Source organism: Entelurus aequoreus, linkage group LG25 (assembly GCF_033978785.1).
Source record: "Entelurus aequoreus isolate RoL-2023_Sb linkage group LG25, RoL_Eaeq_v1.1, whole genome shotgun sequence".
NCBI classification, from domain to species: domain Eukaryota; kingdom Metazoa; phylum Chordata; class Actinopteri; order Syngnathiformes; family Syngnathidae; genus Entelurus; species Entelurus aequoreus.
In genome coordinates, this window is record NC_084755.1 from 19,902,070 (window position 1) to 19,925,370 (window position 23,301).

At 42.8% G+C, this 23,301-nt stretch overlaps 1 protein-coding gene across 1 annotated transcript; it reads left to right on the forward strand.

The window, feature by feature from the left end:
* Nucleotides 1–363: 363 nt before the first annotated feature.
* On the forward strand, nucleotides 364–22,178 carry LOC133642798 (cytochrome P450 2K1-like). Its single transcript, XM_062037188.1, has 9 exons — nucleotides 364–605; nucleotides 678–840; nucleotides 14,180–14,329; nucleotides 14,396–14,556; nucleotides 18,665–18,844; nucleotides 18,923–19,064; nucleotides 19,164–19,348; nucleotides 19,428–19,569; nucleotides 19,644–22,178. Exons 1-9 carry the CDS (start codon nucleotides 408–410, stop codon nucleotides 19,829–19,831), a joined length of 1,509 nt encoding a protein of 502 aa, XP_061893172.1. The 5' UTR covers nucleotides 364–407; the 3' UTR covers nucleotides 19,832–22,178.
* Nucleotides 22,179–23,301: the final 1,123 nt, after the last annotated feature.

Sequence of the window (23,301 nt, forward strand, 5' to 3'; positions counted from 1 at the left end):
CAACTCGAGCTGCAGGTCCCAAATTGCCTCAGGACCTCACTTTGGACTGGAGTTAACAAGTAAGGAAAGACAGTGAAACCAAAATGATTATGCAAGGTGTCATGTTAAATTATTAACATAACCTTAAGTTACTAGGTTTACATTTCCCTGTAAATGTTAAATAAATCGAAGTGTAAAAGTTGGGTCTATTTTAAAATGAACTTTTTGCCAGAAAGTAGTGAAATCAAACATTGCACTTTTGTCATTAGAAGATAGTGATCACCTTACATGCCTCTGTGAACTTTCTATTTTGTTGGCAAGGCTGTGTCAACACGCCCACTGGAGTGTGATTGGAGGAGCATCTTTTATAGAGAGCCACTGAGCGTGTGCAGCAAGTGTGTTTGTGAAGGTGCATGCCCTGACACAGCATGTTTGAAGAGCTCCTGCAGGCTCCTGCTTTGGCCTCCTGGTTGGGGCTTCTTGCAGGCTTGCTGGCCGTCTATCTTTTGTACTCCAGTTGGACTTTCCAAGATGAACAGAAGCGTCCTCCTGGGCCCAGACGTCTTCCCTTGCTTGGTAACCTGCATCAGTTGGATCTCAAGTGGCTTGATAAGTCCCTATTTGACGTGAGTCATTCTTGTATTTCATACTGATGTTTAAGTGCACGTGTTGCATGGACCTAACCCTGATTTGTTTAGCTGTCTAAAAAGTACGGACCGGTGTTTACCGTCTACTTGGGACTCAAGAAGGTGGTGGTCCTGGCTGGAAGCAAGACAGTCAGACAGGCTCTCATCAACCATGCTGAGGAGTTTGGGGAGAGAGAAATCACCCCTTTATTCCACGATTTCACCAAAGGGCACGGTAAATATTTCCCATGTCTCTAGGGGTCTTGAAAACATGCTAAGTCACCAACTAAGGCTTCACGTTCACACTGCAGTGTAGGATGTCCAAATAGGATTTTTTTTTTGTGTCAAATCTGATCTCTGCATGTAATTGTTCACGTAACAAAAAAAAATGTGATTCCTAATGTGAACGCAATCTTACCCGCATGCAGACATGACATCATGACGTCACAGGAGTAAACATGGCTTCAATTCTAGTAAAGTTAAAGTACCACTGATAGTCACACACACACTAGGTGTGGTGAAATTACCCTTTGTATTTGACCCATCCCCTTGTTCCACCCCTTGGGAGGTGAGGGGAGCAGTGAGCAGCAGCTGTGGCCGCGCTCGGGAATAATTTTGGTGATTCAACCCCCAATTCAAACCCTTGATGCTGAGTAATGGGAGGTGATGGGTCCCATTTTTATAGTCTTTGGTATGACTCGGCCGGGGTTTGAACTCACAACCTACCGATCTCAGGGCGGACACTCTAATCACTAGGCCACTGAGTAGGTTATTGGTATTGGTATCGAGCAAGTGTGTGCAAAGTGTTGACTGGTTCTTATTCAGTGGCAATACCTCAAACATCACATATGAATGTGAATGTGGTATCTGTCTCTATGTCTTAGTAGTGGCGCTTTTGTGGCAATTTCAATGACTTTGTGCAATCAAATTAGTCAACATTTTCTGAACTGAAATATTGCACGTAAAATATTAAGAGTGTGGACGAGCAGGAGTTGTGAAACTCTGACATGAGTTCTCCAAACATATGATGTTTTCTGCTCAGATGTCAACTATTTATTTTGCAACCATCAATTTTGGCGAAGACACTTATCGCTATTTGTTGACGTATTGGTCCTTCGATAACATACCCGATTTATATTGATGTGTATTTCTGGTCTTGCCATCCTCGTACGGACAGAAGGATGACACGGCAGTGCGGCTGGATCAAAAGAGACGTCGGAGACGCTTTACTGAACCAAAAGTTGCTTTATTACAAGCGAGCGCCATTGTACATGACTGCAGTACCTGGAGGAGGTCAGGTTTTACTGAACCAAAAGTTGCTTCATTACAAGCGAGCGTCATTGTACATGACTGCAGTACCTGGAGGAGGTCAGGTTTTACTGAACCAAAAGTTGCTTTATTACAAGCGAGCGTCATTGTACAGGACTGCAGTACCTGGAGGAGGTCAGGTTTTACTGAACCAAAAGTTGCTTTATTACAAGCGAGCGTCATTGTACAGGACTGCAGTACCTGGAGGAGGTCAGGTTTTACTGAACCAAAAGTTGCTTTATTAGAAGTGAGCGTCATTGTACAGGACTGCAGTACCTGGAGGAGGTCAGGTTTTACTGAACCAAAAGTTGCTTTATTAGAAGCGAGCGTCATTGTACAGGACTGCAGTACCTGGAGGAGGTCAGGTTTTACTGAACCAAAAGTTGCTTTATTAGAAGCGAGCGTCATTGTACAGGACTGCAGTACCTGGAGGAGGTCAAGTTTTACTGAACCAAAAGTTGCTTTATTACAAGCGAGCGTCATTGTACAGGACTGCAGTACCTGGAGGAGGTCAGGTTTTACTGAACAAAAAGTTGCTTTATTACAAGCGAGCGTCATTGTACAGGACTGCAGTTCCTGGAGGAGGTCAGGTCAAGAAAATGTGTCTCTCAAGAAAATGTGTCCCTCCTAACTTGGAGAAGCCAAACCATCAGTTTTATAGTCCTCCTTCCGGTCTCTGTGTGTGTGTGCTAAGTCAGGAGAGCACATCTTGACCATAAAAGGAGATGTTCGTGTGTAAGTGTCTGGAAAACAATCGCTTTAAGTCAAAACTTAAATGTTGCCGTTGAGCTAGACAGGTAGTCTCTTCTCAAGGATAGTGCTATCACTTTTGCATTCCGAAGTCGCAATTAGGGCCTCTTTTCCTACGAGAAGTGATCCAATCCACCTGCAAATGTCAAACTAAAGGGCCTTATCTTACCATGTCCTCAAACTGAAATACCACTATTTACTTAAACTTGGTGATTTGCTTTCTCCAAGATGAATATGAACATTCACCATATGCAAAACATAATATGAGTTAATTAATTCACTTCATTGTCCACCTATGAAAGTGGATTTAAACAAGTTCGGAATTGCACTGTTCACAATGACAAAGGTCACATATGGGGAAAAAAATAGGAATTGACCTGCAGTGTGAACAAAGCCTAATAATGTAAGTTGCTAGTAGGTAGGGGTGTGGGAAAAAATTGATTCGAATTCGAATCGCGATTCAGAATCGATTATCATTTTTAAAAAATCTATTTTTTTATTTATTTTTTAATAATTTTTTTTTTTTTTTTTTTAAATTAATCAATCCAACAAAACAATACACAGCAATACCATAACAATGCAATCCAATTCCAAAACCAAACCCGACCCAGCAACACTCAGAACTGCAATAAACAGAGCAATTGAGTGTTTCAGCCCACAACCACGCCCCCCACCCCCAACCACACACCCCCCCACCCCCTAACCCCTCTCAAGGTTGGCAAGTATGCATATATATACTCTATTAGCCACAACACAACCAACCCAAAGGACCGTTCACCTAACCCAAGGTTCATAAAGCTTATATATTTACCCAAAGTTACGTACATGACACGCATGTACGGGCAAGCAATCAAATGTTTGGAAGCGCGTGGGTGGGACCTGATATTCAGCTGGGAATGACTAAAACAGTAAATAAACACAAGACATATATATACTCTATTAGCCACAACACAACCAGGCTTATATTTAATATGCCACAAATTAATCCCGCATAAAAACACCTAGGTGTTTGTTATGCTAACTCCTACCTCCAAGCTACTAGGTCCTGTCCATATAACCCGCCAATACAATTCAAACACCTGCACAACACACACACTCACTCAGCCCAAAGGACCGTTCACCTAACGCAAGGTTCATAAAGCTTATATATTTACCCAAAGTTACGTACGTGACACGCACGTACGGGCAAGCGATCAAATGTTTGGAAGCGCAGCTGTGTACTCACGGTACCGCGTCTGCGTCTGTGTATCCAAATCAAAGTAATCCTGGTAAGAGTCTGTGTTGTCCCAGTTCTCTACAGGCGTCTGTGTATCAAAGTCAAAGTCCTCCTGGTAAGAGTCTCTGTTGTCCGAGTTCTTCGATCTTGACTGCATCTTTCGGGAATGTAAACAATGAAACACCGGCTGTGTTGTGTTGCTGACTTCCCTCGCAAAATACTCCGCTTCGCACCGACAACTTTCTTCTTTGCTTGCTCAGCTTCTTTCTCCATAATGCAATGAACAAATTACAACAGATTCACCAACACAGATGTCCAGAATACTGTGGAATTTTGCAATGAAAACTGACGACTTTAAGCTGGCCGCGGTGCTGGACTAAAATGTCCTTTCTAACTCGTGACGTCACATCCGCAGCGTCATCATACCAAGACGTTTTCAGCAGATATTTCGCGGGAAATTTAAAATTGCACTTTAGTAAACTAACCTGGCCGTATTGGCATGTGTTGCAATGTTAAGATTTCATCATTGATATATAAACTATCAGACTGCGTGGTCGGTAGTAGTGGGTTTCAGTAGGCCTTTAAAGATAAGCTGACTCAATTTAAGATATTGAATAGATTGTATTTTACATCTTCTCAGCTGTTTAAAATTGGTGTAGTAGATAGCAAGTTACAGTATGTATGAAGTGTCGGGCAGCCGAGGCAACTCTTGTTCATTTATTGTGGGAATGTCAGAGAATAAAAGAGTTATGGTTGAAAACAACAAAAGAAGCAATCACAGTCCTTAAAATAAATATCCCAATGACACTGCAAACTTGTATTCTTGGGGATCTCCATCAATTTAGTAACGTGTCATCAAAGAGTAAAAATGCATTTCTTTCAATATGCATAATAACATAAAGGGTAATATTTAAAAAATGGATGGATGTTGATAGTCCAACTCATACTGACTGGTACACACAAGCTATGGAGATGATATCAGTAGAAAAAACTGCATTTAGTTGAGATAATAATGAGTCATATATTGGAATATGGGATCCATTATTTAAATTTGTTTTAACTATTAAATGAACCTAAAATATGACTTATTATATCATTGTGGAAAATATTGGACACAATGTGTTACTAATATTGATACTGTTGTTGATAATATTCATTTTTGTCTCACTACTTTTAGATTGTTCCATGTCATGTTTGTGTGTCCTCAATTACTCTCAATTTCTCTGTTTATTGCTATTCTGAATGTTGCTGGGTCGGGTTTGGTTTTGAAATTGTATTGCATTATTACGGTATTGTTGTGTATTGTTTTCATTTAAAAAAAAAAAAAAAAAAAGTTTTTGAATCGAGAATCGTGTTGAATTGAAAAAAAAAAATCGATTTTGAATCGAATCGTGACCCCAAGAATCGATTTTGAATCGAATCGTGGGCCACCCAAAGATTCACAGCCCTACTAGTAGGGATGCAATAAATAACAGGTTTTACTATTAACCGTGATTAGAAATGTCACAGTTATTTAGTTCGTGTTTTTCAGCCCTTCTCAGACTTTATGCTGGTGCGTTATTTTCGGCACACCCTGCACGGAACAAAAACAAAGTTACACCAGCCGTGCACGTGTTTATACGCACCTATCGAGAGACATCGTAAAAATGGTGGCAGGACAAAGCAAAAATATATATAAATAAATAAATAAAAGCTGAAGTCAGCAGTGTGGGAACATTTTGGATTTTTAAAAAATAACCAGGGAGTCATTGAAGATGATGGCTCATCCATTTGCTAAACCTGGCAAAAGAAAGTTGGGGCTAAAAGGTCGAATACATTTAGTATATAATCATACATCCATAAAATACATTTATTAACAATAAATAAACTCTTTAGTTTATTAGCCACATGAGTAACATTTTCCCCTGGGGATCAATACATTTAATCTTTGTCTTTTATTATTAATACGAATATTAATGAGTTGATATATTATTAATAATACTTTTAGTTTAGATGTATTTCTTTTTACTGTTATTATAATTGTAGTATTTGAGTACTGTTATTTCAAACAGTAATAACACTTTGAAATCTCTAAGGAATGTTTTTGTGATTTTATTGTGAGTGTGAAATTAATCAATGCATAATAATCTGTGATTATTACCTAGACTATTATCGTACAGTGAGAATCCGTGATTGTTGCATTCCTAGTTGCTAGTAGCAATTGCTTATGACACAAAGTGCGATACTTACGTAAGTCTGTCCCACTGGAGGTTAAAGGTTGATGCAGAACAAAGATAAGTCAGACACACAAAGCAAATTTAGCTGCACGGACTGGATGCATAGATCAAACACCTGGCTAATTAGCAAGCCTTTTTTTACTTATGAAAAAAAAGTTTTAGGGACATGCACGAAAAACATCGCATTTGCTTGTTAATGGCAGAATTCAGGATAACTACCTAACAAAGATGAACAGAAGTTAGACCGGTGGTCAGCAACCCGCGGCTCTCAAGCCTCATGCAGGTCTTTAGTGCCACCCTCGTGGCTCCCTGGAGCATTTTTAATAAAGGATTGAAAATGGAAAAAGATGGGGGAAAATAATGTTTTTGTTTTAGTACATTTTTTGTTTGAGGACAAACATGACAAAAACCTTCCCAATTGTTAGAAAGCCCACTGTTTAATATGTTTGTGTGTATGCTTCGCTGATGAGAGTATTTGGTGAACATCGTTTTGTCCTACTAATTTCGGCGGTTTTTGAACTCACCATAGTGTGGACTGTGACGCAACTGTTTGTTTACATATAAAAACTTCCACTCCTTCTTTATCTCATTTTGTCCACCAAAAGTTTTATGCTGTGCGGGAATGCACAAAGGTGCGCTTTGTTGATGTTATTGACTTGTGTGGAGTGCTAATCAGGCATATTTGGTCAGTGCATGACTGCAAGCTAATCAATGCTAACATGCTAATTAGGCTAGCTGTATGTACGTACATATTGCATCATTATGCTTCATCTGTAGGTATATTAGAGCTCATTTAATATCCTTTACTTTTATCCTCTTTGTATATAATTTAGTTTTGCATGTCTCATGACACATTATCTGTATGTAATATTGGCTGCATTTCAGATCGTTGTTTGTGTGCCATGTTGTTCCAGACCACAGCAAACATTACCTAGCTTGCCAAAGATTGTAATAAATCTATTAAAAGAAGACAGCCTGATGTTTCCTTTACCTTGGACACCCACATCTATACCTTTTGGCCATTAAAAAAGCCAGTAATTTGCATGAGTTATCTCACCTTCTGAGTAGCCTCTGATTTACTATTGGTTTTTAATGTTGTAAACATGTGTACCGTATTTCCTTGAATAGCCGCAGGGGCGCTAATTAATTTAAAACCTCTTCTCACTCCTGCGGTTACCAAAACCATGCGGAATGAGCAAGCATGCTCTAATTATTTTAAAACCTCTTCTCACTCTGGCGCATACCTTATCATTAAAAACACATTTAATAAAAAAAACGTTATTATGATCTTACCTTTACTTGTAGATGGGTCCATGTGCAGCTGCTTCTGATCAAAGGCAGTCGTTCTCATCTTTCTTCAATTTTAAAAGTCTCTGGAGATATTCCTTTAATTATTACCTCCTGCTTCGATTGAAAGTCCAGTTTAGAAAACGGTTTTATTTTAGATATGTAATCCTCCATGTTAAAAGTGCAAGCAAACAATTGCTGCATGCTTGCTGCTTGTTGTCTTCTTCTGCAGTACCTGTCTCCTGCAGTACTGGTAGTCGCAAGAAGGATCACTAGCGCCCTCTACCACCTGGAGGCGGGAGTCATTTAATGACTCATATTTGACCCGGCGGAAGTGCCAAGCATGCGCTAATTATTTTGCGAAACAAGTTTGACCCGGCTGTAATTCTAGGCAGGCGAATACTATATTCCCGGCGCCAATTCAAGGAAATACGGTAGAATAAATATTAAATTTCAACAATTCTGTCAACGAAGATTTGCTTCAGCCTGTGACACATAGTCATTTTGATAGTAGGCTATTATAGCTAATATAGACACTTACGTCATGTGTTGTCTTCATTGTTATCTGCATTAAGCATGTTTATTTAAAAAAAACAAGTAAATACATAGAAAAACAAAAAGTGCAATGATTTTCTTACAATACACATATATACACATTTCAATAAATGAATAGCTCCATGAAGTTTGACAAAGTAAAGAAAACAAAGTTAAATAGAATTGGCCAAATGTGTGACTCTTAAATCAATTACATCATCATGGCGCCGATGAAGGCTGCCTCGGTGCTCTCGTGCGCTCTGTTTTGTTTGTTTTTGTGCGTAAATTGTGTGTCCGGGTGCTCTTACACCCGCGAAGAGCTACTGAACATCAGATCCATCATCCCTATGGACTTGTTACCAGTCATCATAGCGTCAGCTGCGGATTTGGTCCATTCTGTGATCAAAAGAGGAGGAAAGAGAGCGGGCGCCCTTGTCCGTCTCCACGGACGGGGATTACGCACGCCTCTACCAGGCATCTTTCTCTCCAATGTCTGCTCACTTGCCAACAAGATGGACGAGCTAGCGTTGCTGATGAGAAGGAACAAGGACTTTTCTCATCTTGTGTGCTGTGCTTCACGGAGACATGGCTGAGCGCGAGTGTCCCGGACAGCGCGGTTCAACTGGATGGCTTTCATCTTCTCCGCGCGGACCGAGACGCGGAGCTCTCCGGCAAAAAAAGAGGCGGTGGAGTCTGCTTCTTTGTCAACAACAGCTGGTGTACAGACGTGACAGTGATATCCAAACACTTCTCTCCTTCTCTGGAATATATTTTCATTCACTGTAAGCCCTTTTACTCACCGCGTGAGATTGTTTCATTCATTCTGGTGGCTGTTTACATCCCACCCGGCGCGGACGTGCGTGACGCTCAGCACACGCTTGCAGGACAGATCTTACATGTGGAACGGTCTTTTCCGGACTCTCTTGTTATCGTGCTTGGTGACTTTAACAAGGGAAATTTGAGCCAGGAATTACCAAAGTATAGACAGTTTATTAAATGCCCGACCAGAGAGGAGAACGCTTTGGATCACTGCTACACTACATTAAGCAAGGCTTTTCATGCAGTCCCGCACTCTGCTCTTGGACTATCAGATCACGTGATGGTGCACTTAATCCCTTCATACAGACAGAGACTGAAACTGGCTAAACCTGTTATGAGGACCATTAATTGTTTCACCGCCGAGTCTGTGGACGAGTTGTGTGCATGTTGGGAGACAACAGACTGGGAGGCAATTGGAGTGGCCACGGACAATCTGGACAAGTATACGGACACTGTGACCTCATACATACAGTTCAATGAGGTGCGCATCATTCCAACACGCACCAGGGCTTGTTATAACAACGACAAGCCCTGGTTCACACCCAAGCTCCGACAGCTGCGCAAGAAGAAGGAGGCTGCGTGGAGAAGCGGGGACCGGAGTACCTACAGAGAAGCGAAGTACCACTTCAACGGGGAAGTGGAAAAAGCTAAATCTGTGTACTCTAACTGTCTACAGGATCAGTTCCGCTCCAATGATTCTGCGGCCGTTTGGAGAGGGCTAAGGGCCCTTACGAACTATAAGCCCAAAACCCCCCAGGCCCTGAATGACCGGACTCTCGCTCAGGGCCTCAACACACATTACTGTCGTCATGAACGGCCTTCAGCTCATCAAAGCCCTGCTCCCCCCACCATCACCCTCCCCACCAATGCCAGCACTTCATTAAAGGAGTTAAAGGACTCAAAGGACTCCAAGGACATCACAGGACTCCAAGAACATCATAGGACTGTAATGGCCCTCTCCATCCGAGGAGAGGATGTACGCCGGCAGTTCTTGAAGCTGAATACGCGGAAGGCCCCCGGGCCGGATGGTGTCTCCCCCTCCACTCTCAGACACTGTGTGGGTCAGCTGGCTTCTGTTTTCACTGACATTTTAACACCTCTCTGGAGCTATGCCGCGTGCCGTCCTGCTTTAAGACCTCCACCATTGTCCCTGTCCCCAAGAAAGCAAGGATCACAGAACTAAATGACTACAGGCCGGTTGCGCTGACGTCTGTGGTCATGAAGTCCTTTGAGCGCTTGGTCCTGCCCCACCTCAAGGACATCACCGCCCCCCTCCTGGACCCACTGCAGTTCGCCTACAGAGCCAACAGGTCTGTGGATGATGCAGTGAACCTGGCCCTCCACTTCATCCTGGAGCATCTGGACTTCCCAGGAACCTACGCTAGGATCCTGTTTGTGGACTTCAGCTCTGCCTTCAACACCATCCTCCCTGGACTGCTACGAGACAAGCTCTACCAGCTCAGCGTGCCCGACTCCCTCTGCAGTTTGATCAATGACTTCCTGACAGACCGAAGACAGCACGTGCGGCTGGGGAAGATTGTCTCGGACAGTCGAACCACGAACACTGGTACTCCTCAGGGCTGTGTACTCTCCCCCTGGCTCTTCTCCCTGTATACAAACTGCTGCACCTCCAGTCACCAGTCCGTAAAACTGCTCAAGTTTGCGGATGACACCACCCTCATCGGGCTCATCTCGGATGGCGATGAGTCCGCCTACAGGAGAGAGGTAGACCGGCTGGCGTCCTGGTGCAGCCTCAACAACCTGGAGCTGAACGCCCAGAAAACAGTGGAGATGATCATGGACTTCAGGAAAGTCACAGCCCCACCATCCCCCCTCACCCTGATTGACTCTCCCACCCCCGTCCCCATTGTGGACTCCTTCCGTTTCTTGGGCACCACCATCACCCAAGACCTCAAGTGGGAGCCGACCATCAGCTCCCTCATCAAGAAGGACAAGAAGAGGATGTACTTCCTGCGGCAGCTGAGGAAACTTAAGGTGCCGTTTTACTCAGCCATCATAGAGTCCATCCTGACCTCCTCCATCACAGTGTGGTTCCCCGGTGCCACAGTCCAGGATAAGCATAGACTGCAGCGCATCGTACATGCTGCTGAGAAGGTGATTGGCTGCAAGCTCCCATTCCTCCAGGACTTGTTCTCCTCCAGGACCAGGAGGCGTGTGGGTCGGATCACAGCTGACTCTTCTCACCCTGGACACACGCTATTTTCCCCTCCCCCCCTCAGGCAGGAGACTACGCTCCATCCAGACCCACACCTCCCGCCACCTGAACAGTTTTTTCCCCTCGGCCATCAGGCACATGAACAATAACTCCTAACAGCAGCTCCTTGAATTCCTTGAATTCCTTCTAAGTCTATAACAAGATCTGATAGCTCAGTTATAGCTCTTTTTATTACCAAATATGTGTTATATGTGTTTTATGTTGCACGATTGCACCAAGAAAAATTCCTAGTTTGTGAACCCGTTCTCAAACAATGGCAATAAAACTATTCTGATTCTGATTCTGATTCTGAATTAGTAGTCCCAATTAAGTGGCACAAGATTATGGTGCAAAAAGCGAAGTTGTTCAGCGTTATTAACAGCTTCTTTATTAAGGCATGATCGTAACGATCCACATTTTGTATTATTAGGATAATAATTTTGTATTATTATTAGGGCTGTCAAAGTTAACTCGATAATAACGTCTTAACTATGAATTTCAATAACAGCACAATTTTTTTAACGGTCGATTACCGCAAACATTTCCTTTTTGACCCTCTTGCCCTGCCGTAGCAGGGGAACTTGGCTGCAGTTCACTTGCTACTGATGCAAGCAGAAATGGATAAAAAAAGGGTACATTATGGAAATATCAGGTTCAAGAAACGACTATTTTTTGCCGTAAGAAGAGACAACATCCCTCAGCAAACGCCTACTGCGTGTGTCGTTCTAGAGGTGGGTGGTGCTTCACTTGTGTGTTCAGATTACGGTTAAGGTGCAGTAATAACATAACACTTAGATTGTTATAGATGACATAAAAGCTCAACAGAAATTAAAGACGGTCAGCAGGATGTCGAAAGGAGACTTTTTATTGCAAACCATCGATCCGAAATCAAAACATGTGAAGACACGTTCTCAAACCAATCACACACTTTTCTGGCTTCAAAATAAAAACGCTACGCTATACATCCGGTTTAACTACGTTAAGGGTTTCTCCTAAACATCCAGGAGAAAACAAACAAGGTCTGACACTATTTTTTAGCTTTTATGGCCAATTTTATGCTGACAGCGGGCCCAATTCCAACAAGTACCGTATTTTCCGCACCATAAGCCGCACCTAAAAACCACAATTTTTCTCAAAAGCTGACAGCGCGGCTAATAACCCGGTGCGCCTTATATATGGATTAATATTAATATTTATTTTCATAAAGTTTAGGTCTCGCAACTACGGTAAACAGCCGCCATCTTTTTTCCCCGTAGAAGAGGAAGCACTTCTTCTTCTACGGTAAGCAACCGCCCCCATAGAAGAGGAAGCGCTTCTTCTTCTAATGTAAGCAACCGCCAAGGTGATCACCCGCCCCCGTAGATGAAGAAGCGCGCGGATATTACGTTTAATTTCATTTGTGTGTTTCTGTAAAGACCACAAAATGTCTCCTACTAAGAGACACGCGTACAAGGTTCCACTGACTTTTGATATTCATGTGAACCGCACTGTGGGTACAACGGGAACACGTACGGTGAATTTGTGAAGTCGTCTTCACCGTGGTTCTAGCTTGCCATGCTAACGGCCAGAAACTTCCACACACGGTGATATTCAAAAGAAGACCTTGCCAAAAGAGAACTTTCCAGCCGGCGTCATCATAAAAGCTAACTCGAAGGGATGGATGGATGAAGAAAAGATGAGCGGAGAGACCGGGTGACTTTTTTCACGCAGCTCTGTCCCTGTTGATCTACGACTGCATGCGCGTCCACATCACAGATGGTGTTAATAAACAAGTGAAGCACACCGAAGAAGAATAATTTGAGGGATTTGTGGATGAGTAATAACTTCAGAAAGTGAGCTTTAAATGTTTATTTTGTGTGTTGTGTGACACTAACGTATGAGCAACGTTGAGTTATTGATGTTGCTATTGCTCTGCACTATTTTGAGTGTTACTATTTTTGTGATTGCACAATTGCACATTACATTTTGGGAGTGAACAGAGTTGTTAGAACGCTGGTTTGTAATATATTATTAAAGTTTGACTGACCTATCTGACTGTTTTTTTGACATTCCCTTTAGCGTAGCGTAGGTGCGGCTAATAACACGGGGCGGCTAATAGGTAAACAAAGTTTTGAAATATGCCATTCATTGAAGGTGCGGCTTACAACACGGGGCGCCTTATGGTGCGGAAAATACGGTATTTCCTCCGTGCACACACGTCTGTCTCCGTGTTTCACTCCTAGAAACACAACGCTTCTTCATTCTCCGCCGACACGGTGTGTTCAAAGACCATGGGAAAAATGACCATCATAACACACATACTGTACACATTACCACCAGCCATAAGCACGGTGTTGTCTGGAGCGGAGGCAGCGTGTCCGTACTGTGGTCGTACTTTGATATATTGGCGATATACCCGCAGACAGCGATCTTCACAATTTAAGATGACAATGGCGGTTTTTAACGAGGCTCGCTTTTCGACACGAACATGGCGCGACATAATCTAAACCAGTGGTTCTTAACCTTGTTGGAGGTACCGAACCCCACCAGTTTCATATGCGCATTCACCGAACCCTTCTTTCGTGAAAAATTTTAAAAATGTTTTTTTCAAATTCAAAACAAAGTTATATGTTTTTTAGTGGTGCACAAAATGAACCGTGCATGAACATCACCTTGTTCAAAGAACAATACCAACACAGTACATGAACTCACAACAAATTACACACCTGTAAATCAGATGGAAAATTAGAGGGAATATTGTTTGGGGGTATCCATAGTACGCCGATAGGGAGAAGTTTTTTATTTACACGAGGAGTCGGGTGTGTCTTGACCTCCGCCGAACTCCTGAGGCCGACTCACCGAACCCCAAGGGTTCCATCGAACCCAGGTTAAGAACCACTGATCTAAACAGTCTCTAAACACGTGTACAGTCGCCAGTAACACCAGAAATAGATGCTAGATTTGTTGCCCTTCGTTTTTATTACATAAAAAGTGACTAAAAGAATTGGAGAAATCTCTTAAAAAAATTAAAACATTCTCAACTAAGTACATTGTACAATAAGCAGCAACGATCAAATGTGAAGCCAAGCCTTATAGATATACAGATTTGCATGTTGCTAGGCAAGACTGTAGAGCACAACTGTTAGTGACTCCTGGCCACACACCCAGAAAAGTACACTTGGTACAAAGGGATCCCCAAGACAGAACAATGTTTTCTCCCATTAAAAACACACTTGTAATCTTCTTACAGGCATAATATTCTCCAATGGCGATAGCTGGAAGGAATTGAGGCGCTTTACCTTAACAACTCTGAGAGATTTTGGGATGGGCAAGAGGCTCAGTGAGGAGAAAATCACTGAGGAGTGTCACTACCTCATTGAAGAGTTTGAAAAACATAAAGGTAACTTTTGTATTGATTTGTATTTGCTGTGGTCGATACAGTCATGCACTCTGTCTTTCCTCTCAGGCAAAGCCTTTGACACAACAACGATCATCAGCTATGCGGCTTCAAATATCATTTCGGCCATCATGTTCGGAGAGAGGTTTGACTTTAAAGATCCAGTCCTCCAGGATATGGTGAAAAATGTCCAAGAAACCACCCGCCTGTCTGGATCAGCTTCCATTGTGGTACTCCATAAACCCGTTGTGTATTCATAGGGGCTAAAAAGATGAGACATTTGCAATGCCTTTCCTTTTATGATCCTATACGCTTTAGAGACACTTGATAAAGCACACTAATAGTTGTGTCTAAAAAGATGGACTTTATTTACATTTACATACACATTTTAGACTGCATTATAGTAAACATACTGGGAGGTGTAATTTCTTGCTGGACATTTCTGCCTGTCGCACCTCCTCCAGTGCTCGTGGGTCAGCTGCAGGTTCATCAGCTAGGAACCACCAACCACCTCAACGTTTCACCCCTTCCATCCTGGAACATCTCCTGATGGCACAGTAGTGACAGGGGACATTTCCCTGTCATTCCCTACAGCTGCTAGATGATGCCCCCTGTGTCTCTTTTTGGGGTTAAGTGTTCTTTCCCCACTACCTGTCCTTCCTCAGCCAGAGCCAAAACCTTCCTTTTTCTGCCTTTGCTGCCATTTTTTTGCTGCCCTCTTCCCTTCCAGTGCGTCCCTCAAGAGGTGTGTGGTTAACATTCCAATAAAGTGTTTGCATCCAACCTCATGTGGGTAGATGGTTGTCTTCCAGCCAGCCCCTCTGCACTCGCCAGCCAACTTGACGTCATTGGCCTACTTGTGCTCAAATTCCGCCTCAATATCTTCCTCCTGTTGAATCATCAATGTAATGAGGTGCATTGACTAAGTTGGTGGACCAAACAACAATGTCATAGCAAATAATACAATAGTTATCACTATAGGGTACCAAAGTTTCCTGTCAAGGTCAACCCTCATGTCTCCCTCATGGAGAAAAGCGTCATGGTCTTTCCTTTTGATATGGTGTATCTTCCTGTTCCCCAACTCCCGTGACAAAGTTGGTGTGGTTCTCTATTGGTGTTGACTTCTTGGTTGTCTTTGCACACCTCTTCAGCACATTGGCAAGTTTTCTCAGGATCTGGTCGTGGCACCATCTATAGCGTCTCTGAGAGAGGGCAGTCTTACAGCCTGACAGGATGAGCTGGAGGCTTGCGTTCAGGGTATTGCAGAGGTAACAGTATACCTCATTCCCAAACCGCTGGTGGGCGCTGCAAGGACAAAAAGAGTGTGTCGTAGGTTTAGTGAATCAGTAATCTAAGTCTGTTACGGCTGATAACTCCCTCCCAGGTTGTACAGCTTCCATGGTGGCCCTGTAACACAGCCTTGATCTTATAGCACTCTTCCTCTATCCTTACCTCCCCTGATCCCTGTGCTGCTCTTCTTGCCTGGAGTCTGCCGACAATCTCCTGATGTTGCAGCTTAGCGACGGTTCGCACGACTTTAGTTTGTGCGTTCCACTTTCTTCCACAATGGAACCTTAGCGTTTACGTTCCTTATTCATTGATCAGTGGGTTCTCTTAGCGCAAGAACCAGCCTGATTTTCTCTTGCATGTACCAAACTTGATACACTGCAATAACAGTTACAATAGGGGCTGTTTCAGAGAGGCACCCTGGCAACCAACCACTTTCTGATGAATGATTTGACTTTTCTATCCATCTTACTTGCTGTGGATGAGGGGACCTCGCTCATTTTCAGCGGCCTTTTTTGAGAGTGAAGTGGATGCACCATACCTTGTATTTCCCAAGTTGGCTTTAGTGTATCCTTGTCAGACTGTCTTTTAACTGCTCCATGGCAGTTCTCCCCATTTGTTTGTCAGACAGTTGAGCGGTGTACTGCCTCCTGACGTTTTTCGTTTTGTCCCTGTCCCCAAGAAAGCAAGGATCACAGGACTAAATGACTACAGGCCGGTTGCGCTGACGTCTGTGGTCATGAAGTCCTTTGAGCGCTTGGTCCTGCCCCACCTCAAGGACATCACCGCCCCCCTCCTGGACCCACTGCAGTTCGCCTACAGAGCCAACAGGTCTGTGGATGATGCAGTGAACCTGGCCCTCCACTTCATCCTGGAGCATCTGGACTCCCCAGGAACCTACGCTAGGATCCTGTTTGTGGACTTCAGCTCTGCCTTCAACACCATCCTCCCTGGACTGCTACGAGACGAGCTCTACCAGCTCAGCGTGCCCGACTCCCTCTGCAGTTGGATCAATGACGGATTTGGTCCCAGATGATTGTATGGTGCTTGACACCATTGCAGTTGGTGTCAAAATAGTCATCACAGAGCAAAAGATCTTCCCTTATGTGTTTAGCACGGCTTTTCTGAATTGGCTGATGTCTTTGGCATTTGATTCCTTGGGGATGAAGACTGCTACCGCTCTTTTCCACTCTGATGCAAAGAGGTGTTTCTGCCATGCTGTTCTCATTAGGTACCAAAACAGCTCTAGTACATTGGGACATATTTTGTCAAGGTATGGGACTCCATTGGAGACAGATGCAGGAGAAGACCTTGCCTTCTTAACAACTTGCCTGACTTTGCTAATCTTGTGGGGCATAGTTTAGAATTCTGCTCTTCGTGGTGCAGGCTGTTGAATATACTCTGGTGTTCATAAGGAGTTGTCCAGTCTACTGCATTAGAAAATGCTGTTCCATTTGTTCTTTAATGACTTTGAGCTTCCCAAAATAATTTTCTTCCAACAGTTGTCTGGCATGCTTGAATGGTCTTTAAAGAAGATGGTTCGCTCCACTTCTGTTGGCTATGGTTGCCGATGAGTTTAGGTCTGTGAAGCCTGGCGAGCCTTTGCCGGATCTCCACCTATCCTGCTTTCAGACCTTCTCTCTCATTCCGTTGCCTTTTTCCAGTTTTTTGCAGAGTTATCAGCGCCTTTGTACAAGCTGAATGAAACTATATTTATCATCTTCTCTTTTCTCTATGGGCAGTCCTCTGTTTGAGAATAAATTCATATATTACATTTCCAAATAGGTTAATCTTGGTTTCAATGCCTCTGTGCAACAGTGCCTCCAGTGTCTCTCAGGTATATATCCAATTTGTGCCATGACTCTATACCGATGGACTTTCCTCTTTTGATTTTGTTCTTTTTAGCTGGCTTCTTGATCTTTACTAGTGGCTCTGTTCTATGTATGGCATTGGGGACGGGTTTCAGCACGCATGTAGGAGTTCCTCCTTCACCAGGGGGCATCCCTCATCTGTGCCCTTTGTGTGTTCAACAGTTTTCGACAAGGCTTTTGGTCCCTCTTGTTTAAATGGTTGCTGATTGCCTTTCTGAGGACACTTAAATTTCTCCTGGTGGATTCTTACCCCTCAAAACAGTTTTACCATCCACAAGCACACTTTCGGATGATCTTCTCCTCGTTGACTGGAGTTGTGGTGCAATCGTTATCTTTTTCATTGGGGTCGTTACTGTGTTTTCCCCCCTGTTAGGCCCATCTTTCATCCCGCCTCTCGGAGAGCCTGCAGCTAGTTTTTATCTTGAATTCTTCTTCGTAACTTGTCACTCTTTCTAGGGACATGTGGGTTGGGTAAATAGCCGCCCATTCCCAGTGCGTTCTTCGCCTGATGCCATCCAGTGGAATTTCCTGCAGGGCATTTCTGCCTGTCACACCATGGGTTAGCTGCACGGTCCTCAGCCAAGAATCAGCAATCCTCAAAGTTTTGCCCCTTTCATCCTGGAAAGTCTCCTGGTGCAGTGAAAGGGAGATCTCCTAGCACTCCCTTCAGCTGATAGAGGTTGGCCCCTGTTACTCTATTTGAGATCAGGTGTTCTTTTCCCAGCACCTTTCCTTTCTTTTTAGGCAGCGCCATAAGCTGCCTTTTTTCTGCCTCCTTTGCCAGTTCTTTCCCTCAAAAGATGTGTATTCTTCATTGTTACAAAGCCTCTGCATTCAACCTTGTGTAAAATACAGCTCTATTGTTTGGGAACCCACTGTAATATTTGCAATACAATTCCCTTGTCACAATTATTGTTTAAGTGTAAAAGTGACAATAATGTTGGGTTTTAGAAAAAACAACTTAACTTGTGTAGATTGCAACTTTTAGACTGTTTGGATGTTACAAAAGCAGCACTTTTATTTATAAGTCCCCTGAGTATAATGGCTATGTACATCATAAATTCACTAAATCGACAATATCGTTGTATATTATATAATATTGATATTTGTATTGACCAGGAATAATAATATTTACCAAAAATGCACTGAAGGGTATAATGTCAAGTTTGCTCCATTACAGATCTACAATGTGTTTCCATGGCTGGGTCCTTGGCTTAAAAACTGGAGGGATTCAATGAAGAATGTGGAGATCAACAAACACAATTTATTGCAATTGATAAACAAACTAAGGGAGACTTTCAATCCTGACATATGTCGGTGCTTTGTCGATGCTTTCTGCACACGTAAACAGAGTCTGGAGGTAAGACGTCATTGTGTTTACATTTTCAAGTCTCCTTAATGCAACCATGCGCATAACAAATATGTTTTCTTTTGTTAGGAGTCTGATGCTCAGAAGGTGCACTACCATGATGAAAACCTGGTCAGCAGCGTGATGAATTTGTTTGGCGCTGGAACGGACACAACATCAAACACTCTTCGCTGGAGTCTACTTTTAATGGCCAAGTACCCTAAAATACAAGGTGCAAATCATTATAATAATGCAATTCACATGACTAACAGTGGTTGCATGAGAGAGTAGTGGTAGAGTGGCATTACTATCAGTGGTCTATTTCCTGCAGATCGGGTCCAGGAGGAGCTTAGTAGGGTGGTGGGAGACCGTCAGATCACAATGGAGGACAGGAGGAACCTGCCTTACATCGATGCTGTCATCCACGAGACACAGAGGTTCTCCAACATTGTCCCCACGTCCATCCCTCACAGCACCAGCAGAGACGTCACCTTCCAGGGATACTTCATTGAAAAGGTCAGCTGCTGCTCCATGAATAAAGGATCCCAATCAAGTAAAAAAATAGTTATTGTTTTTTCTTACTTGGTGCACCAAGGGGACCACTGTGCTCCCTCTGCTGACATCTGTCCTCTATGATGAGAGTGAGTGGGAGACACCAAACACCTTCAACCCTTCCCACTTCCTGGACGAGGAGGGTACATTCATCAGGAGGGATGCTTTCTTGCCCTTCTCTGCAGGTACAACCTCTCTTTCTGTCTTTTATTAAGCTACAGTATTTGTTTTTTTAGATTTACAAATATTGTCTTTGCAGGCCGCAGGGCTTGTCTTGGGGAAGGTCTGGCCCGGATGGAGCTCTTCCTCTTCTTCACACACATCCTGCAGCGCTTTCGATTCACCCCTGCACCCGGGATGTCGGAGGACCAGCTGGATTTGACTCCAGTGGTGGGCTTTACCCTCAGTCCTCTACCACACCAGTTGTGTGCTGTGAGTTGCCACTGAGAAGGAGTTGTTTAGATAAAAGTAAAAGGAGTGTCTCATACCTTTGCACTCAGTCTATCAATTTAGGAATAATGATTAACATTATTAACATTATAATTTTATAAAATATCAAAGTACTGCAAATAATGTCCACAATGTGACATTTGAAACACTTTGAAATGGTTGACTTATACTTTATATTAGTGTTTGGAATTATGTTCAAGTGGTCCAAAACCAAATACATTAAGTTTTTTATTTCGTGGATTCTATCTTGAATAAATAAGATCATGCAAATTTAGATTGTCCTGATGGGCAGCACGGTGGAACAGGGGTTACAATAAGAAGGTCCTGGGTTTGATCCCTAGGCTCCCACCTCCAAAGACATGCACCCGGGGATAGGTTGAATGGCAACAATAAACTGACCCGAGTGTGTGAGTGTGAATGTTGTCTGTCTATCTGTGTTGGACCTGCGATGAGGTGGCGACTTGTCCAGGGTGTACCCCGCCTTCCAACCGATTGCAGCTGGGATAGGCTCCAGCCAACCCCGCGATCCCGTCACTTTCTCCTAATAATACAATTATTAATAATCTGTTAAAGTCAAACAAAATAAAGCATAGTGCAATAATTCAACCAAAATTCCAACACTTGTGGCCATCATTTTGTGTTTGTTATTTATTGTTTTGAAAAGGATTTAAATACCTTTGTTATTTAAAAATACAATTTATATATCTATCATATTTTGAAAAAAGGGAAAACATTTTGGGTATGGAAAATTACAATAACAATATGCAATACAAACATTTGATTGTATTTAGAATAGAATATACGAATATAACTTTATTTTCATTGCACTTAAAGCCCTACTTAACCCTTGTGTGGTGTTCGGGTCTGTAGGACCCGTTTTCATTTTTTACTAAAAGAAAAATTATACAATTAATTAACTTTTCAAACTGAGACTCACTGACTTTGGCTCATTTTCTGCGAAGAACATATATCAGCATACATATTTAATGACCACACAGCATACACCCCCCCTACACATTTCTATTACATATAAGATGTCCGGGTCCATTGGACCCGGGGCTAATAGAAGTGTGGAAATTGATGTTCTGTGTACCACACACACACACACACACACACACACACACACACACACACACACACACACACACACACACACACACACACACACACACACACACACACACACACACACACACACACACACACACACACACACACACACACACACACACACACACACACACACACAGCAGGCCTAGACAGGAGGAGCACAGAGTGTAGGTACACAGAACATCAGAGGGTCAAATGTGCGAGAAAATGAGAGCAGACAGTGTTGACAAACAATGTTGCAACCTTGTGTGGGAACCGCAGGTGCAGAAACACAAAAGAAGAATCCCTGTGGGATGCAGAAACTGGCAGAGAAATTTTCCGTGCAACGTTCATATTGTTGTTACTCACCCAGCGTTTGTGTTAATGTTAAAATACTGAACAGATGTTTATTGGGATAAGGTAAACATCTGTTCAGTATTTTAACATAAAAGTGTTTTATTGTGAGGCATTAAAAGCCACAAAATGCAACGGGTCCATCAGACTCACAATCGCTGGCTGAGTAACAACAATATGAACATTACACAAGGGTTAAGAACTTTCAGTTTTGGTTAATTTTGGCGACACCAGTGGACATAAGCGGTAGTGTTTTGCCAGAAGTAAGACCACATTTACAATGAAGATTAGTGCATATAGCACACAACATCACCACAAGGATTTAATATTACCGATCAGTAGGAAGTATCCACGGTATGAACCTACAAATTTTACTCAAACTTTATATCTGCAGTTTGCAGTCATCACATTGTTTTTTTCTTTATACAGTACTTTTGAGTTTGTTGCGTGGCCTGGTGGTGTCAGTGTAGAACTGCAAACTATCAAGCTGGTGGTTATTTATTGCTACCACGCACATTTCCGATAGCTAGTGAAGTGAATTAATGGACTCATATTATTTTCAACATATGGTGAATGTTTATATTCAATTTGGAGAAAGCGAACCAAAAGGTTTAAGTAAATAATGGTTGAGAAGGAGCTTTAGTTGGACATTCGCATGTGGACTGGAATTAGCTCTCTCACGAGAAGAAGCAATAAAACCAGGCTTCGGAATGCAAAAGTGATAGCTCTATCCGGGCGGAGAGATTCCATGTTTATCTTAAACGTCAACCTACAAGTTATAGTATACATCTGTTGTCTTCCCAGTCACTAGAATAAATGACTGATGGTTTGGCTTCTCCAAGTTAGGATTCCTTCATTTTTTTTTAACTAAGCTCCTCCGGGTACTGCAGACCTGTTTAATGACACTCACTTGTAATAAAGCAACTTTTTGCTCAATAAAGCGTCTCCGACGTCTCTTTTGATCCAGCTGCACTGCTGTGTCGCCCTCCTGCCCGGAAGGGGGTGACAAGACCAGAATTACACTTCACTAGCATTAGCATTATCATTTTGATTTGAGCATCGAAGGTCACTTACTAGTTTAGCAGTCAAGGCAGTATTGACCAAAAATCCCTCCTCATCTTTGAGCTCACGCCATCGAGTAAAAACCGGGACAATGTTGATCCTTGATTGTCCAGGTATAGCCTCCCTTTTGTCTCCTCAGACAAAACTTTTCATTTCTTTTGTAGCTTCTTCCATGTAGGCGTTCACATCAACTCCTGTCTTTTTAACAAATGGTGAAAGGGGGAGTGACGTATGTCGTAAAGCAAGTCAGCACATTTGTCGTTTTTTTGTGTGACAGGGTTCCGGTCATCTGGCCCGAAGCCGCTCTGTAAGCCATCATACCGCGGAGGGTTTGAAGTGGCAAAGGCGTTGGGTGAGGGTGGGTGTCAGGTTCAAACACTGATGACATCTATTAAACAAGACAAGAGGCAAAGAATCAAACAGAGACAGAATTCAATTTGGACTCAATATTGAGGAGAGTCGCCTTTACACTGTACCCTTGTACAGTATCTTAGCACGCTCTGCCAAAAGATTGCACTCCTTCTTTATTTGACTTTCTCCGACCACCTGACCACCGCTTCCACTTCCAGAGGGAAGTGGGTCGTAAACAGCGTTGTCTTTGGTTACAGAATAGTTCAAAAGAAGAGGTCGTAAAATAGTTCAAAAAGAGTTCCATAAAATAGTTAAAAGAGAGTTTGTAAAATACTTCAAAAAGAGGTCGTCTGGAAATTGGGCAGATCCTGTCTTCTCTCCGCTCTGAAGTCCTTGAGCCAGAACAACATCCTTCTGTTGATTACCATACATGAAATAACACAGGAACACCTTCATCTTGCTTTCACAGATGCTGCCCATACCTATACTCCTTTAAAGGCTGTTCTACTGGCTGCAAAGCATTGCACTTTCAAATACAACAATGAGTAGAGAGGAGTGTTATGTGTGTGTATATGTGTAAATAAATGAACACTGACAGAAATACTTGAATT

Bases quoted from the DNA above. Each gene is read 5' to 3' on its own strand.
- LOC133642798 (XM_062037188.1), top strand. From the start codon at position 408: ATGTTTGAAGAGCTCCTGCAGGCTCCTGCTTTGGCCTCCTGGTTGGGG. The intron at 19,349-19,427 runs GTCAGCTGCTGC...TGGTGCACCAAG, and splicing joins AGGGATACTTCATTGAAAAG to GGGACCACTGTGCTCCCTCT. The intron at 19,570-19,643 runs GTACAACCTCTC...TTGTCTTTGCAG, and splicing joins TTTCTTGCCCTTCTCTGCAG to GCCGCAGGGCTTGTCTTGGG.